A 20,103-nucleotide genomic window follows, 5' to 3' on the forward strand; every position below is an offset into this window, starting at 1 on the left:
ATTTTGTTATAACTGCTTTAGCACATTGTTAAAAAATAAATAAATTAAAAAACATTAAAAAACGTCATATTTTTAAAAAATAAAAATAAAGTTTGTTTCATGACATTGTTATCATCTTTATTTTGTTTTTAACAAAACACGCGTTTTCTTTAGAAAAATTAAAATTTAAAAAAACTTTAGTTTTTATTTTCTTATTTAATTTTTAACAAGGTGTTAAGAAAGTTACATAAAAAAAATTAGCTTGTTATTTTAAAAAAAATTAATACATTTAATAAGGGTAAAATTGGAAAACAAAAACTAGTTTGTGTGATGCATTAATGACATTGTTTTTAGTGTAAGGAAAGTGACACTTGTCATGAGAAGAAGGGAAAAGGTCCAAAAGAAAAGGTTAGAGAGAAAGTTACTAGCACTCCCCAAACAAATGATGGGGAGGGAGGTTTCACAGACAAACATTCATGAGTGATGACATAAATACCCATCAGGTGGAGTTCTTATCCGACCATAAGGGCGGGCACAACATCCCTGAATTTTAATGGGAGAATATTTTGGGGAAAAATCAAGGGCGGGCACAGGATCCCTGAATTTTAAAAATCCCTAGTCGAAGACATGTCGTAGATGGTATTGTTATCGTCATCCCATACTCGACCCAATAAGTAATATATTTATTTTTAATTAAATACTAACCTCTCCGCACGTGCTTCCGCGCCTGAGAGAGGCTTTTTTGTTTTAAATTTAAATTTATTTTAGAATAAAAAAAGATAATGGGTAGTTGTGTTCCATAAAAATATAATCTATTATTTGATTTTTCTTTTAATTGTAATTTTTAAAAATATGAAATAGTGTGAATTTATCATATTATCCTCATTTAATTAATAATTTCAATTCTTAATGTTTGCATTAATCAAGGACATGTTTGGAGTTTTTGAATATTTCACAATTCTCTGTCTTTTGCTTTATATATATAGATATAATATAATATACTCATGTATTATTATGATATAATATAATCAATAACTATATAATATAATATTTATCAATAATGTTAAGGACACTAAATTTCTACATCAAATTTAAGTTCCAAATAATATGGCATCGTAACACGTCATAAATATTTAATTAATTAATTCTAACTTGGATTATGATTTAGTAAATTTTGTTTTACAAAGAAAAATTATAAAACTTAAAACTTAATTAATCAAAACCCTACTTCTAATCCTAAACGACCAAGCTTGCCCTCATACCATCGTTCCCACCAGCACCAGACTTGCTACTCCACTACTATTCCACTTCTCTACCACCGGCCACCGCTCCGTCGCACAACCATGATGACTGTTGCGCTGCCTTGCCGCACCGTATCTATAGCAACCATTTTGGATTAAAAGTTCCTTCATATTTTACCCTCTTCATACAAAATTTATGGGTTTTGCCACATGTTGTTGTTGGACTTGTTCATTTGGATGAAGGCGATTAAAGCTTGCAATTCTTCAGCTTCTACGCCAAGCGGCCTCATCTTCTATTCATTTGGAACTATGACCATGTATATAGGCATATTAGCAACCTGGTGGCGTAGCAGGAATGAAAACTGAGACAGCCCATCTCCAATTCCATTATGCATGATGAGACGGCCATGAGCCTGGGGGGGATTAGATGGTTGGGAATATGGTGGTGCTTTGATGGTTTGATAACACAATCAATTTTGGGGTTTTTAGGTTATACACTCGGTACTTCTTTTTTTTTTTTTTTTCTTCATAATTATTATATCAATTGATAAATTACTTTTTAACAAGAGATAACACAACCCTGGTCTCGGCTGCTCACACCTCAAGGCACGATTGTTGATCAACAACATGCATAATGCTCATGGACTCACAAATATATGAAAAGATGATGATTCATGGAGGCCAACAAGGAACAAACCATATGAGTTTTCAATATGAATGGTCAAAAGTTCTCTAAAAAAATAAAATAGTGGAGGCCGAAAAAGCCTCCACTACTAGACTCCCCAATCTTACACTACTCTCTTAAAGAAAGTCCTGTATAATAGAAACTTCTACTTACAGTTGTTTCCCAGACTTTATCGAGCCAGTTCGAGGTAGTTCCATCCATCCTAACTAAGCTCTTCAATTGCTAATGCCGTACTTGGTAGAAGGAGTGGAAATTATATATATATTCTCTCGTGATTTTCTTTTCAAAGTCACAAAGAACAAAGTGGCTGAAGTTACTTTCTTATTTTTCACGCTCAAGACAAGACTAGGTCAAAGACAAAAAGACTTGAAGCAAAAATGGGCTTTTGCACAAATAGTCTTTCTTTAAAATAAATAAAGCCACTTAACTAAGTACTTAGCTGAAAAGATAAAAGAACCTTTTTATCGAAGCCATGCATAAATAAACACCAACTAAAGCATATTAAATCATCGTTCAAAACTCACCGATGTCTGACACTGAATTATGTAGGATTGAAACCATATATCAGCCCTATACATATGACAACCACTTTTGATGAACTTCCAAATGTGCAAATATGAATGCATGGATGCAAAACATACCTTGGCATTATCTTTGAGCCACATTGATCGAGGATTGCAGAATGTCACTTAAAAAATATATGTTACACTCAAAAGCCTACTCTATGTTTTTGTAATAGGAAATTGCCAATATACAAAAATGGTCCTAACAATCTCCCCCTTTGGCATTTCCTATACAAGAACTCCAATTACAAAAGTTGGTCATAACAATGTCCCCCTAAACGAATTAAAAGTGAATGAAAAGAATTCCTAACCAAAAAAAAACAAAAAAGAAAAAAAAAAGACCACTTGCAATAGAGAAGGTAACCTGAATTATGCACAACCAAAAATAACCAGTAGAAAGCATGTATGACTGGAAATATAATATGTAAGTAAAGTTGAAGTCAGAATGTTTACTCCCCTTTTTTGGGATAGGCAATGGCAAACTTCCCTTCAAAGCAACAGCTACACCACAACAAAAAAAAAAAACAAACTCCCCCTTAAATCAATAGCCACGGTTCTGGTTGCTAATTGAGGATTTTAGTCATTTTTTGGATTGTATGTGATTCTATCCAGATCAATTTAACATGTTGTTGTGTTTAGTCACTAGAGAAGATTTACCCATATTCGGCACCATACTTTTGTTTGTTCATCAATAATAACCATAATTTATTTTCAAAAGAAAAATATCGCTTGTATATAAATAAATAAAAAAGAAACAGAATTGTCAATGTGGTCTAACCCAGTAGAAAAGAGTCTTGACTTGCAGACCAATGGTCTAAGGTTTGAAGTTTGAACCCATATGACACCTTGGTAGTGTGAGAAATCCTCATACCTCTTGTAATTTAGAGACTATCGCTTGTATTAAAAAAAAAATTGAATATAGGGTTTAGGCTTCTAGTGGTAAAGTCGAGTCCACGTAGGCTGAGGCTAGCGTAGGCTTGCGATTGAGTCCATCTATCATGCCTACTGCAACAAGCGTTTATGCCGCCCCAAAGACCCAATTAATAATGTTCAAAGTCCTTGCTTTCTCTTGCACTTCACATTTTGTTTGAGTTCACTTTCAGTTTGTCCACGTTCATAGCTATTTGGTAACAAAAACAATAAAATAAAATTCATAGCTATTAGAAGAAGCTAAACCCACTCTCTCTCAAATACTGCATGCCCAAGTAAAAGAGGCATGTACAGTACATGTCTAATTTATTGCATTTGACTAGGTCTTTAAATGATTGATTTATAAACTAAAGGTCATTACAGTAACCATATATACATATTGATAATCAAGAAAACCCAAGAAATTCTTTTTTTAGTAACTACGTACGTATATATGTACACAACCCGGGTTTCATTTCATCCAAGGTACTCACTTTCTATTTACATATTTAATTTTTTCTCATTTTGCAACACCCATCTCGAATTACATACGTGATAAAAGGACGGAATCAGAAATAATTTTCTAAAAGATGGGTAGAGTCTGTAGGCTAATTCGTTATTTTCAAAATCTTAGACCTTAGCTTCAGCCCTTGGTGGTAATCTCTGGTCAGGTAAAGCCGGTCCAGCTGCAACGTAGCTCAACATTTATATAACGTCTCTTAAAGTTATACAAGGAGTCTTAAGAAATCTTGCAAGTTGGTAAGGTTATTGCCAAAAGATGAAACTTTACAAGACGTACGCATGGCCATTGGCCTGCCTCTAAAAGGGGATTAATTTCCTATTCCACTCCTGTTTATATATAGGATCTACCTTTAATTCCAAGTGTACGTGATTGACCCTTTGCAATTTGTCGGCAGTCAATCCCATCGAAACCATAAATTAAATAGATTTGTAAATACTCTTTTTAAATTGGAACATCTCTACTCCTATAAACTAAAATTATCAACATAGTTAGTAAATAAGAGACGGATATAATACATATGTAAAATTGATTAGGCAAATTTCTTAAAAACACACGGTGAAAAATTAGGCTATTATATAAGAATTTAAATTTTGTTATTTATAATCATTTTTTTTTCAATAGTACGTGCAAAATACATATAAAATGTGCGAATAATACATTTGCATTAAAAAATGTGCATTTTTGTATTTTTAGAATTATATGGAAAACAAAAATATCTTTAAAAAAAGTAAGCATACATATAATACATGAATTTGCTAACTAGGGTTATCAAAATGGCAGATGCATTGATATATTAAGTTTTAGGAGGATAAGTGGGTGGAATTAACACATGTACGCCAAGGTATACCGACCAGTATTTACATTAATTTTAGGGCTAGCTAAAATCTGACTTTTTGAGTGCCCACGTGTGAGAGAACAAGTGGAGTGGAAAGTAAAGAACACCTTTACGTTTAGTGTGAGCAAGATGCAGAGTTTGATATTTTCAAGACCTTATAAAAGGGGAGGCCAGCATCAATAGCAATCATAATCACGAAGCTAAAAAACACACATACAGCACCGAATGGCTCAAGCTATGGTGCGCTTAGGTGTGTTTTTGGTCATCCTCTTGATGCTTGTTGCGGCAGAGGCAGCAACTTCTCATCCAAAGCCTAAGAAAGTCAAGTGCCAAGACAAAAAGTTTTACAAGTGTTACCACAAAGACCTCTATTGCCCTGCATCATGCCCCCGCACTTGTGTTGTGGATTGTAAGAAATGCAAACCTGTTTGTAAGGCGCCGCCGCCGCCACCACCACCTCCACCGCCACCGCCACCAAGACGTAGGCACCCTCCTCCGCCTCCAAAGTATTATCATCGTTCACCCCCTCCGCCTCCAAAGGCGTACCCCTCACCACCACCTCCACCTTCAGTTGTTCCTACTCCCCCTCCTTCCACTACCACTCCACCTCCACCCCCTACTTCTACTCCTTCATCTCCAACACCTCCTGCTTCCACGCCATCACCTCCACCACCCACTACTTCTACACCACCTTCCTCATATCCTCCACCTCCCCCTTCTTCAGAGACCTCTGGAGAAAAGAGAAAATGCAAGAACAAGAACTACCCTCATTGTTATGGCCTAGAGCATACATGTCCTAGTGCTTGCCCTGAGCAATGTGAAATTGACTGCGTCACATGCAGTCCTGTTTGCAGTAAGTTCACAAAACCTATTGTTTATGTAATTTATTAGAATGTGATTTCCACTAACCCCTTTCTTTTTCCTACAGTAATACGATTATACGACTATACTAGTTGAACATCCTTTACAGTTAATGTGTTAATTGTATAAAAATTATCAATTGCTACATCCTATTAAGCTAGAGTTGTCTAAACATATCTAGCCAAGCTTTTATATTTATTTATTTAGTGTACAATTTATTTATTTATTGTGTGCACAAGTAGTTTATAATGATTTCATAACCCTGCAAGAAATAATTAGAATGGATTTTGATAAATCTGGGTTTATAGTAAACTTTGTCACATAATGAACTGATAATTACACACCACTAATATATATGAATATAATATTGCAGACTGCAACAGGCCAGGGGCTGTGTGTCAAGACCCCAGATTCATTGGTGGTGATGGAATAACCTTCTACTTCCATGGCAAGAAAGACCAAGACTTCTGCATAGTTTCTGATCCAAATCTCCACATCAACGCCCACTTCATTGGCAAGAGAAACCAAAACAAGAGGGACTTCACTTGGGTGCAGTCTTTAGGGATCCTCTTTGGAAACCACAAACTCTTCATCGGTGCCAAAACCACGTCAATTTGGGATGGCTCCAACGACCGTCTCTCCTTATCCATCGACGGCGAACCCATAAACCTCCTGGACAGCGAAGGTGCTAACTGGCAATCAATCTTATCACCAGGAGCACTCAGCATCAAACGAACGAAAAACACAAATTCGATAGAAATCGAAGCTGAAGGGAACTTCAAGATCAAAGCAGTGGTGGTGCCTATAACAGAAAAAGACTCCATGATCCATAAATATGGGGTTACACAAGAGAATTGCTTTGCTCATCTTGACTTGAGCTTCAAGTTTTATGCCCTAAGTGGGGAAGTGAATGGTGTTTTGGGCCAAACATATGCAAGCAACTACGTGAGTAGGGTTAAGATGGGTGTGGTGATGCCTGTTTTGGGTGGCGACAAAGAATTTGCATCCTCTAGTATCTTTGCCTCTGATTGTGCGGTTTCAAGGTTTAGTGGGGAATTTGTTAAGAACAACTCTTCAGAGAGCTTTGAGTATATGAATTGTGCTAGTGGGAAGGATGGCCGTGGAGTTGTTTGTAAGAGGTGATTGAATATCTCTTGGAGTACTATTGATATATGTAATAAATAATAAAGGCCAAGACTCATGAAATGGTATGTCTGGCTCTAGCAGTTTCAATTGATATTGGTGTAATATTGGTCATGTATTGTTGATTTCTATAAACTCAAGTTGTTATTACGTGCGAAATTATTAGCATAATTTTTTATGGGCTTCTTAACACAACTAAAAGAAATAAGTATATTCATCTTAATGGCGGATCCGAATTTGGAACCTCTACTTGGAAGTTCTCTATCATGATCTGCTTGACTTTTGTTGTTTATGTGTCACCTAATTTAAATTTCATCCCAAACCAAAAGATTGGGTTGACCCATTAGGTTTTATAAAGAAAAACCGAAATGGTTCACATCGAACTACATATCTTCATTACTCAATTTAATTTTCCTTCAATCTCTCCATAACCACAAGATATTCCTACTCTATTCCAAGATCAAAATATGATGGTTTTACAAGAAAGCATATGAAAATCAAATCTGAGACTAAAATTCATCTATCTGATTGATGGATCATAAAACAATTCATGGTTCGGGCAGTTATTAAGAATAGGAAGGGATAACCGAATTGAGTTCATGGATTAAACTAGGTCAGGTTACTGACCAATAAATTATTTTTCTATTCGAAACCCATTCAAAAGAAGGGGCAGTGTATGAGAAATCAAATAATACATAAATGATAGAAGCCTCGAACGTTTGGAAAATGCTATGAGGTGTTCGAAAATGGTTGAAGTAGTTGAATAGAAGGATCATATGACTATAGCCCTTGGTAAATTTACCAAAAACGAAAATAATTTATTTGATATTGTGGATGACTGGTTACGGAGGGACCGTTTCATTTTTGTAGGTTGGTCTAGCCTATTGCTCCCATTAGTCAAAATCTAGGGTTGTTAGGTTCAATGCACTACTACGTTTTACTATTTGCGCGACGAATACATGTTCGTTGCGCAAAATGCAATAAAGCGACGGAAAACAAGTTTCGTCGTGCAAAAAATTGAAAACTTGCGCGACCAAAGTTTTCGAAGCGCAAAATCTCTTAGCGCGACAGATATACACCTTTGTCGCGCAAAGTGAGCGAAAAAAACCCGGGTTTTTTGTTGGCGCCAAACACTTGCGCGGCGAGAGCAATCGTCGCGTAAGAAAACCTAGCGCGACAATAGGACACTTCGTCGCGTAAAGGTGAGGTTAATTGGCTGTGAAAACTCGTGCGACGACAGGTTTCGTCGCAAAAGACAACTTAGCGCGACGAAAGCTTTTATTGTCGCGTAAGAAAACGAAGGATATTTTTGTTTTTGCGCGACGATATATAGAATTTGCGCGACAAAAGTGTGTGCGACGAAAATGTCATGCGTCGCGCAAAAGTTTTTTTGTCGACAAGTTTTTACGAGACGAAAAAATTCGTTTTATGAGACGGAGAAATGGTTTTTCGCGACGGCATTTTGCGCTACGAAATTTATGCTTCGTCGCGCAAAGTCCTTCTTCTTCATATCAGAATTCTGCCATTGCAGAGGTAGAAAGCAAAAAAATTTCCTTTCTGCCTCTCTCTCAACCTCTCTACCGCTGCCTCTGCTGGAAATTCAGTACGTTCATTAGGTAAGTATTTTTTGTCGTTAGTTTATAAGTATTAATGTAAATTCGTACTAACGCTATTAATTTTGTTCTCGTTAGGGATATTTGTAATTAGCGATTGGTGGAGAACGATTGACAAGGTATTTTATTCGTTTTATATATTAAAAATGTTAAAGTTAGTTTGTTATGTGTATATTTTTTTTTGTGAAGTTATATTTATATTATGTTGTTAAATTGTGCGTGACGTAGCACAATGTGTTGTGATGTACGAAGTTAATTGAAATTAACTTCGTACTTTTATTTGTATGTTTAGTAACATTTAGTTTCCCGTTTGAGATTAGTTGGATTTCGTACATGGATGCGTAAAGCATGACTGCGGTCCAATTAATTCTTGAATTGTCCCACTATTTGGACAGTTTGGTAATGCATAGTGTTGTCACGTAATCTACGGCTACAGATTAGGTTTCGATTGTGGAGATTTCGGTGTCATCTCGGTACGTTCTTCGGGTGGTACGTAGGTATTTATACCTATGCCCACCTCAAGAACTGTATCGAGATGCTGCCAAAATTCATCCATGTTGAAATCTAATCTCATGTAGCCGTAGGTTACGTGACAGGACTATGCATTCCCGAATGGGATAGGGCCCTTACCGGAGGCATAAGGTGACATTATAACTTCGTATGAAGTTGTTGTGATTGTTATGTTGTGATTGTGGTTTCAGGAATTATGAGCAGAAGGTGGATACAGAACCCGAATAGATGCGCAGACGAATACTTGGATGGAATCGAGGATTTTATTGAGTTTGCACGTAGACACAACCCGGGTGCAACTAGAATCCGATGTCCTTGTAGGAGGTGTAATAACACGTTGTGGGAGACAATTGAAAATGTTGGATTTCATTTAGTAAGGAATGGAATGATTGAGACATATAGCATTTGGAACCTTCATGGGGAACAATTAGACCATGCTTCGTCTTCAAATGCCACAAGAATGGACAATGTTGAACCTATTATGGATCCTAATGATCAAGTCATGGATATTATACAGGATGCTTTTCCATTTGCATCGACCAACATCAATCACGAAAGGGAAGATGACATGCCTACACCAATAGACAGCGCGGAGTTTGAACAATATGAAAAACTGTTAAAAAATGCCAACCAAGAGTTATACCCGGGGTGCGAGAGCTTTTCCGTTCTCACGGCCATTGTAGAGCTAATGCACGGAAAAATAAAGTATCGTATGTCGAACCTGTGTTTTGATTACTTTTTGGGGGTTTTCAAGAGAATGCTTCCGACGGACAATTGTTTGCCGAAAGACCATAAACACGCGCAGAAGGTGTTGAATGGTCTTGGATTGGGTTATGAAAAAAATTCATGCTTGCAAAAATAATTGCATGTTATTCTACAAGGAGCATGAAACGTTGGATACATGCCCTATATGCAATGAGTCGAGGTTCAAAATGACATCTCAGAATAGAACGACTAAGATCCCACAAAAAGTCATGCGTTATCTGCCCCTGAAACCTAGGTTGCAGCGATTGTATATGTCGACGCATACTGCCACAGACATGAGATGGCATAAGGAAAAACGGGTAGACGATGATGTGATGCGGCATCCTGCAGATGGGGAGGCATGGAAAGAGTTCGATCGAACGTTCCCCGAGTTTGCTGCTGATCCCCGAAATGTGAGATTGGGACTTGCCACTGACGGATTCAATCCGTATGGGGTTCTAAACCAACACCACAGCACTTGGCCGATTTTCGTATTCCCATATAATTTGCCGCCTTGGAAATGCATGAAAAAAAAATACATGATGATGACTGTTTTGATAACTGAGGATCCTGGGAGGTCAATCGATGTTTACTTAAGGCCGCTGGTTGATGAGCTGAAGGATTTATGGACAAACGGTGTTCGCACGTACGATAAATTAACTGGGAAGATGTTCACTTTGCGGGCAGCAGTTATGTGGACTGTGAATGATTTTCCAGCATATGCAATGGTTTTTGGGTGGAGCACAAAGGGTTATATGGCATGTCCTGTATGCAAGGAAGATGTAACTTCTGGTTGGCACGCGGGAAAAGTTTGTTACCTTGGTCATCGGAGATGGTTGCCATGGGACCACAAGTTGCGGGAAAAAGATAAAGAGTTCGACGGGAACACAGAGCGTCGCCTCAGACCTAGAGAATGGTCCGGTGATGAGATCTTGGAACAGCTTAACCGTTTGGATTTTGCTCCGTTCGGAAAAACAGTTAGTCGGACCAGACCTTCTACACATATGAACTGGACTCACAAGCCTATGTTTTTTGAGCTCCCATATTGGTCGAAACTCAAATTGAGGCACAATCTAGATGTGATGCATGTTGAGAAAAATGTATTTGACACATTGGTGGGCACGATTCTAGATATCGAGGGCAAGACAAAGGACACAATCAAAGCCCGTCTTGATTTGGAAAGAATGGGCATACGAAGGGGTTTATGGATGAACAGGGACAGTGATAAAGCTAGAAGGGATCTTGCATTCTTTTCTATGAAACCGAATGACAAAAAAGAGTTTCTAAAGTTTGTATCGTCTATAAAGTTTCCTGATGGGTATGCTTCTAATATCGCACGTTGCGTGAATGTTGACGGGGGTAAATTTACTGGACTGAAGAGCCATGACTGCCATGTGTTTATGCAACGCCTACTTCCTGTGGGTATTCGACATCTATTGCCGGAAGATGTTGTGAAGCCAATCATGTTGTTGTCCAGATTTTTTTCCCAACTGACGGCAAAAACATTGCGAAAGACAGACATGTTTCAGTTGCGCCATGACATTGTCCAAGTCCTATGCAAGTTTGAGATGATATTTCCTCCAGCTTTCTTCACAAGTATGATGCACGTGATGGTTCACTTGCCAGAAGAGGCATTGCTTGCTGGTCCTGTCAACTATCGCTGGATGTATCCAATAAAAAGGTATATAATCCTTATCGTTTGTGTATGCATCATTATCACAGGCTTGCTAATTTGTATCATATCGTTTTATTTTGACAGGCTTCTCGGAGAGCTGAAAAAAAGTGTACGCAACAGGGCAAAGCCCGAAGGATCAATTATAGAGGCTTGGGTTCAATATGAGTCGCTTACTTTCTGTGGAATGTATTTAAAAGATGTGGAGACGGCTTTCAATCGTCCTCAACGCAATAATGACGGAGGTATGAGAAAGGAAAAACTTTCTGTTTTTGCCCAAAGCGCACGGCCCTTTGGAGATCTTGGACGAGGAGAGTCGTTTTCTAGAAATGACATGGAGGTAGCGCATTGGTTCGTACTGAACAATTGTGATGAGATAATGGCATACTTAGATGAGCATGAAGAGATGATGAAGCGAGAACATCCATCACATTTAGTTGCCCAGAAACACCGTGAATTGTTTCCACAATGGTTTTTTGATTCTGTAAGTTATAAGTGTTTTGTATTTGACAAATATAAATTGTAGTATTTAATTTTGTCAGACTAACATGTGAATGGTTTTGTATTATATTAGGTGAATAAGTTGAAATCATCGAATTCCCCCACTTACAGTGATGAGTTATATAACTTGGCGTTCGGCCCGATTCGCGCTGAATTGTTTTCGGGTTGTTATATTAACGGCGTCAAATTTTTGGGGGCTGCACGAGATGACAAGTTGTGTACGCAAAACAGCGGTGTCCATGTCCCAGGTGGAGACGAAAGTACGAACATTGATTTCTATGGCAAACTCACAACTGTCGTTCAATTGCTTTACAAAGATCGATACCAAGTGATCATGTTTAAGTGTCGATGGTTTGATAGCAACACAAATAGGCCGGGAAGTGTTAAAATCGACCATGGCTTACTATCTGTGAATATTAACAGAACTTGGTATGATGACGACCCTTACATTTTGGCAAACATGGCAACACAAATTGTGTATCTAGATGACCCTAAAGCCGGGAGCAGTTGGAAAGTTGTTCAAATAGATCATAGGAACGTGTATGCTATACCAGAACTAGACCCAACTGACAACAACGTCAACAATGTGGCTGACCAACTTTTAGAATCTTCAATGGAAAATGATGCACGAAGGCTTCGTCGTCGCGCAATCTCAGTCAGCCCGTTCACCCTCTTCCTCCTTCAACACTTGGTCAAATTTTTTTTCGAGTTTACAGAAAGCAGACTTGCGCGACGCTGTACATATTCGTCGCGCAATCTCTCTGCCAATAAACCCTAAACCCTAAACCCCAAATTTTGGCGGAATTACAACATTGCGCGACGAAGAAGTTTCTTTGGTCACACAAAGCCTGCAGAGAACAGTCTTGCGCGACGAACGCAGGCCTCGTCGTCGCGCAATCTCAGCCAGCCCTTTCACCTTTCACCTTTCACCCTCTTCCTCCTTGGACACTTAGTCAGAATTTTTTGCGAGTTTACAGAAAGCAGACTTGCGCTACGCTGTCCATATTCGTCGCACAATCTGTCTGCAAATAAACCCTAACCCCCAAATTTTGGCGGAATTACAAATTTGCGCAACGAATAAGGACAGCGTCGCACAAAGTTTTCAATCTCTTCCGCTAAACCCTAAGTCCCAAAATTTTGGCGGATTGACAGCATTGCGCGACGAAATACGATGTTATGCGTAGCGCAAAAACGACCCTGATACCAAATTTTGCCGGATTAAGAATATTGCGCGACGGAAGTTATACTTATGTCGTCGCACAAGAGTCAATTAAAATATTTTGCGTGACGCGTTTGTTTGTTCGTTGCGCAAAATCGAATAAAATTTCAGAAACGATGCGATGGCCTCCTTCTTCCCCATATTAGTTTTTTTGCCCTAACTCTCTCTCTCTCTCTCTCTCTCTCTCTCTCCGCTGTCAGCTTAGCCCCCTACCCCAGTGGATTTTGGACCGCCCCGCCACAACGGTGGTACCCCGGAGCTTTCCCGCCGTCACCGTCGAGCCAGCCGCCCTAATTTCCTCAGTTTTCACCGAATCTGCGCCGCCATCGTTCTCTCTCCTCCGGCGACCAAATCCGACAACTGATGTATGGTTTCTGTCCTATTTTTGATGCTTTAGCTGATGGTTGGGTATGATTTCTGTAATTGTTACAATAGGGCAGTGGAGTTGAAACCCTAAGTTTCGGCCGATTTTTGAAATTCAATTCCGGCCACTTCTGGCCATTTTTTGGGGTAGGTCCGAGAACAAAAGTGGCTCCAATTGATGTTTTGAACCTAGGGTAGGAACCTCGGCCCTTAGTTTTTAGAATTTTCTGGAGATTGGTATCGCTTTGGACACCCACGCGCTGCCCGCGCGTGTGGTGGCGCGTGGGTTACTGTAGCAGTCATGCATTGGGTCCCAGTGCAATCCCTAGTTGTCATGAGCGCGTAGGTGTTTTCGGATTGGAATTTGGTTACCGTTTGAGTCTCGAACGGATTTTGCCTATTGTGCGATTTCCGGGTTTGTTATGTTCGGACCGTTGGATCGAACTCAAAGTCACGTATGGTGTACCTTGTATTTCTAAGATCGTCTAGGATTCGACGGATCCTGGATCGGAGTCCCGGATACTCTGAACTCGCAAACCCTAGGTCAAGAATCTTAATAAAATTGTATGTGCTTTCAAATATTCGTATATTTTATTAATTTGTATGTGTATTAATGAAATTGTGCAGATGTCAGACCTAATTAGACGTCGTAGGGTGGTGATGACTACGCAGAGTTCGGAGCCCCCGGCTCAACCGACATCTGCTGCCACTGCGCCAACACTGATGGACCACTTGGTAGTTGGTCCCGCAGGGTCCCAAGCGCCTGCTTCATCAGCTTCATCAGTGGCGTAGCCTGTTAGCGCCAGGCGGCATTATCGGCCCGCCAGCACCACTGACACCACATCCACTGATGCGTTGGGGTCACAGCCAGGTATAGATTTCCTTATACTCCAGTTTTTTTTTTTTTAATTTATAAATTTAATTTATTTTTTGTTTTTGTTTTTGTTTTTTGTGTGTATTTTATAGTTCAATTTGTTATTTATTTAACATTAATTTCATCTTTCTTTGCAGCCAAGAAGAACACCCAAGGGCTGTGTCGGCAGTTGAAGACGGCGAAGGTCACCCGGGTGACCAACAGTTGTATCAACATCGGATACGACGAGCGACATCGGGCTGCACCGACAGCGGAGTTGCATAGCTCCTTGGCCCACGACATTGGTCATGTCATTCGGAGCCATTGCCCGATGAAATGAAAGTCTTGGAAGGTGATGCCTGACGAGACCAAGACAAAGGTTCGCAGCCAGTTGTCGGTATGTAGGCCTTTTAATTCTTTTTCTTTCAAACTTTATATTTCTATTATTTAAATGTATGTAATTAATTTATTGCAGACGAACTACAACTTGGAGGACCTAGACGACGAGTCGTTTGCGTACGTCAACAGACTCTTCTCTGAGAGGTACAAACAGTGGAAGAGCAACTTGGACCACTATTTTGAGGCGTTTGATGATCCGCAAGTCGCTCTTTAGGAGGGTTGCCCGAAGGAGCTTGAGGGGCGGGAGGATAGTTGGGTGTGGCTCTGCGCTCATTTTCAGGCGCCCGCTTTTGTGGTAATTTGTAATATGAATTTCAAATTTATTATATTTTTCTTACTAATGTTTTTTTAATTTTTTATATTTAATTTCAATTTCAACTAATACGTTTTATTTTTTGTATAACAGAATAAAGCCAAAGTCAATAAAGGCAATAGGAAGAAGAAGACTCTTCTCCATCATTCGGGTTCCAGGCCCTTCTCCTATAGGATGGATGCACGGCGTCAGGTAATAATAAAATAATTTTTATTTAATTTTTAATATTTCATTATTCTTAATTTATTTTTTCGTACTAATATTTTTCTTCTCTTGTTCAATTTAGGGGGGTCCAAATTCCCAGAGATCGACGTCTTTGGTGACGTTTATGTTCGACCCGGGAATGAGTTGGCCGAGTCCCTTCATGTAAGTATTATTTAATTTTAATTCTTATGTTACGCATTCAAGTTTAAAGGTTATTATATGAATGTTTTAATTTATATTTTATGTTATGCTAAACAAACAACGATGGTGGAGAGGAGCCAGTTGGTTCTTCAGGAGTCCGCCTCCCAACTTCCTCCCGATACTCCGATCAAGTCTGTGGATCCTCCACAGGATGCTGGGTTTCAGATCTTGACGGAGACATTGGATCAGACTCTAGGGAGGAGACCGGTGACATATTGTCGAGGGATGGGGAATGCCAGGCGAAGGGAACCCAGACCCTGTTCATCAGCGCAGTCAAACAGTCAGGTCACTACTTTGACAGCACAGATGACCACTCTTCAGAGTTAGATGTCGGTCATTCTGCAGTCCCTCGCATAGTCCGGCATTCCAGTCCCGCATTTTGATGCGCCGACCTCCGAGCCCGTCCATCCCGAGCATCCCACCAGACGACGGCCCCTGAAGACCCTCAAACCTCTGAACCGCATGTGCCAGACGACAATGTAGATTTTGTAACATTATTTGATTAGTTTTTTTTATTTTCATAATTAATTTTTAAATATTTCTCTTGCAGCATACATTTATTTTATATAATAAATCTATTCTTTACAATTCATTTTTTTTATTGGAATTTCATTTTATTACCCAAAAAAAAAAAATCAAATTTATTTTTTTATAAAATAAAAAAAAAGTAATATTAAAATTATATAATAATTATATATATTAATTTTGCGTGACGAAATCTTTCTCGTCGCGCAAATTTATATATTATGAAATAAAAATGATTCATTTTTTAAAATACATATAATTTATTCTTGCGCGACGAACATTTTCGTTGCTAAAAAAAGATTTGCGCAACAATAGTTTTTCGTCGCGCCAAATGTGTAGACACGAATTGCGTGACGAAGAACTCTTTGTGCCGCAGATGTCTACGGCACGTATGGCGCGACAAACATTTTCGTCGCGCAAAAATATATGCGCGACAACATTGTTTCATCGTGCAATATGTGTACACACGAATTGCACGACGAAGAACTCTTGGTGCCGCAAATGTCTACGAGACGTATTGCGCGACGAATATTATTCGCCGTGCACTGTTGTGGCGACGAACCTTCTTTCGTCGCGCATAAGTTTGTGCGACGAACTGTTGCGTCGTCTCTGAAACTTTTGTGTAACGAAGAGTAACCGTCGCACAAATTTGCGCGACGAGTGATACAATCGGTCGCGCACAGTCTTTTTTCATTATCTTTGCGCGACAGATTACGCCCGACGAATTTTCTGTCGCACTTGAGTTTGTGTGACTAAATATAACTCTGCGCGACGAAATTGGCTTCGTCGCGCAAATCGTAAAATGTAGTAGTGAATCCATCAACCAGATAGATGAATTTTAGTCTCAGATTTGATTTTTCATATGCTCTCTTGTACACCCATCACATTTTGATCTTGGAATAGAGTAGGAATATCTTGTGGTTATGGTGAGAGATTGAAGGAAAATTAAATTGAGTGATGAAGATACGTAGTTTGATGTGAACCATTTCGGTTTTTCTTTATAAAACCTAATGGGTCAACCCAATCGTTTGGTTTGGGATGAAATTCAAATTAGGTGACACGTAAACAACAAAAGTCAAGCAGATCATGATAGAGAACATCCAAGTAGAGGTTCCAAATTTGGATCCGCCATTAAGAAGAATATACTTATATTTCTTTTATTTGTGTTAAGAAGCACATAAAAAATTATGCTAATAATTTCGCACGTAATAACAACTTGAGTTTATAGAAATCAACAATACAAGACCAATATTACACCATTATCAATTGAAACTGCTAGAGCCAGACATACCCATCTCACGAGTCCTGGCCTTTATTATTTATTACATATATCAATAGTACTCCAAGAGATATTCAATCACCTCTTACAAACAACTCCACGGCCATCCGTCCCACTAGCACAATTCATATACTCAAAGCTGTCTGAAGAGTTGTTCTTAACAAATTCCCCAGTAAACCTTGAAACCGCACAATCAGAGGCAAAGATACTAGAGGATGCAAATTCTTTGTCCCCACCCAAAACAGGCATCACCACACCCATCTTAACCCTACTCACGTAGTTGCTTGCATATGTTTGGCCCAAAACACCATTCACTTCCCCACTTAGGGCATAAAACTTGAAGCTCAAGTCAAGATGAGCAAAGCAATCCTCTTGCGTAACACCATATTTATGGATCATGGAGTCCTTTTCTGTTATAGGCACCACCACTGCTTTGATCTTGAAGTTCCCTTCAGCTTCGATTTCTATAGAATTTGTGTTTTTCGTCCTTGTGATGCTGAGTGCTCCTGGTGATAAGATTGATTGCCAGTTAGCACCTTCGCTGTCCGGGAGGTTTATGGGTTCGCCGTCGATGGATAAGGAGAGACGGTCATTGGAGTCATCCCAAGTTGACGTGGTTTTGGCACCGATGAAGAGTTTGTGGTTGCCAAAGAGGATACCTAGAGACTGCACCCAAGTGAAGTCCCTCTTCATGTTTTGGTTTCTCTTGCCAATGAAGTGGGCGTTGATGTGGAGATTTGAATCAGAAACTATGCAGAAGTCTTGGTCTTTCTTGCCATGGAAGTAGAAGGTTATTCCATCACCACCAATGAATCTGGGGTCTTGACACACAGCCCCTGGCTTGTTGCAGTCTGCAATATTATATTCTCACATATATTAGTGGTGTGTAATTATCAGTTCATTATGTGACTAAGTTTACTATAAACCCAGATTTATCAAAATCCATTCTAATTATTTCTTCCCGAGTTATGATTTAAATCATTATGACAAAAGAGTAATTTCACAAAAATCATTATAAACTACTTGTGCACACAATAAATAAATAAATTGTACACAAAATAAATAAATATAAAAGCTTGGCTAGATATGTTTAGACAACTCTAGCTTAATAGGATGTAGCAATTGATAATTTTTATACAATTAACACATTAACTGTAAAGGATGTTCAACTAGTATAGTCGTATAATCGTATTACTGTAGGAAAAAGAAGGAGGTTAGTGGAAATCACATTCTAATAAATTACATAAACAATAGGTTTTGTGAACTTACTGCAAACAGGACTGCATGTGACGCAGTCAACTTCACAGTGCTCAGGGCAAGCACTAGGACATGTAAGCTCTAGGCAATAACAATCAGGGTAGTCCTGGTTCTTGCACTGGACTTTCTTAGGCTTTGGATGAGAAGTTCCTGCCTCTGCCGCAACAAGCATCAAGAGGATGACCAAAAACACACCTAAGCGCATCATAGCTTGAGCCATTTGGTGCTGATTGTATGTGTGTGTCTGAGCTTTGTGATTATGACTGCTATTGATGTTGGCCTCCCCTTTTATAAGATCTTGAAAATATCAAACTTTGCGTCTTGCTCACACTAGTAAAGGTGTTCTTTACTTTCCACTCCACTTTTGAATTCTCTGGCACATGGGCACTCAAAAAGTCAGATTTTAGCTAGCCCTAAAATTAATCTAAATACTGGTCGGTATACCTTGGCACACGTGTTAATTCCACCCACACTTAGGGCTATCAATGCATCTGCCATTTTGATAACCCTAGTTAGCAAATTCATGTATTATATGTATGCTTACTTTTTTTAAAGGTAGTTCCTATATATAAACAGGAGTGGAATAGGAAATTAATCCCCTTTTAGAGGCAGGCCAATGACCATACGTCTTGTAAAGTTTAATCTTTTGACAATAACCTTACCAACTGGAAAGATTTGTTAGACTCCTTATATAAACTTTAAGGGGTTGTTTGGTACGGTAGACTGTCATGGACTGGACTAAATCCTAGAATTATCTTGGATTAGCTCGGATTGGACTAAGATGGATTAAGTACTGACATACGTTTAGTGTTGTGTCAAACTAAGAAGCTGGATTGTAAAAATAATGAAGACCTATGTTTAGTGTTCTGTCGGACTAAAAAATAATTATTTAAATATTTAAATTTAATTAGAGATTTTAACCTAAAAATAAATAATTAAAATAATAATAATTAGGAAGAACAAGCCAACCCGTGTGAATTGAAAAAAAAAAAAAAAAAAATAGCCCACCCCTGCCACCTCTTTCTCTCTTTCTAGTTTTCTATTCTTATTTTCCTTCTTGCTCTCTCTTTTATTTATTCTTCTATCTCTCTTTTCTTTCTCTCGTTTTCTTCTTCTCTAATTATTGACACGTGGCGCCAGAGGGTCCTCTTTTTTTAAAAGAAAAAAGAGGACCCTCTGGCAGCTAATCGGTAGGGTCCTTTTTTATATTAAAAAATAGTACAGCAACATGGCTATACTCAGTTTTTTTAATTTTTCAAATATAGCCGTAAGGGTATACTATTTTACACATGAGCACCAAAGGACTGTGCTTCTATTCTCTTTTTTTATATTCTTTATATAGTAAATATTATAGCCGATTGGCTATACTCGATTTTTTTCAAATGTTTTTGGAAAATAGTATAGGCAGGTCGCTTTACTGGTTTTTTTTTTATTTAAAAAATTGTCTTCAATAAATAGTATAAACTAGTGGCTATAGTCTTTTATATGTATACTGGGATCCTTATCTTCTGTTAATTTTTTCCCCGATTTTTGTTTATCGATAAGAGTAGTTATCCATTACTATTAGGCCATTACCCAAGTCTCTATTAATACTACATCCGTGTTCTATACACGTCTCACGTTTTTTTAAAAGGAAATGTGGAATAGTAGTAGTGTACATGTACATACGTGTTTCTAATGTTTAATACACGTATTTTTAAAAAACAATTTG

General features: G+C 38.5%; 2 protein-coding genes across 2 annotated transcripts; one reads left to right on the plus strand and one right to left on the minus strand.

Moving 5' to 3' along the window:
- Positions 1–4,960: 4,960 nt before the first annotated feature.
- Positions 4,961–6,739, plus strand: LOC117630242. The gene is made up of 2 exons (XM_034362985.1): positions 4,961–5,588; positions 5,970–6,739. The coding sequence occupies exons 1-2, from the start codon at positions 4,961–4,963 to the stop codon at positions 6,737–6,739; spliced, it is 1,398 nt and encodes a 465-aa protein (XP_034218876.1).
- A 10,474-nt stretch (positions 6,740–17,213) lies between these two features.
- LOC117630243 lies at positions 17,214–18,612 on the minus strand. Its single transcript, XM_034362986.1, has 2 exons — positions 18,405–18,612; positions 17,214–17,986 (listed from the first exon to the last, which is right to left on the minus strand). The coding sequence occupies exons 1-2, from the start codon at positions 18,610–18,612 to the stop codon at positions 17,214–17,216; spliced, it is 981 nt and encodes a 326-aa protein (XP_034218877.1).
- Positions 18,613–20,103: the final 1,491 nt, after the last annotated feature.

Source organism: Prunus dulcis, chromosome 6 (assembly GCF_902201215.1).
Source record: "Prunus dulcis chromosome 6, ALMONDv2, whole genome shotgun sequence".
NCBI lineage: Eukaryota > Viridiplantae > Streptophyta > Magnoliopsida > Rosales > Rosaceae > Prunus > Prunus dulcis.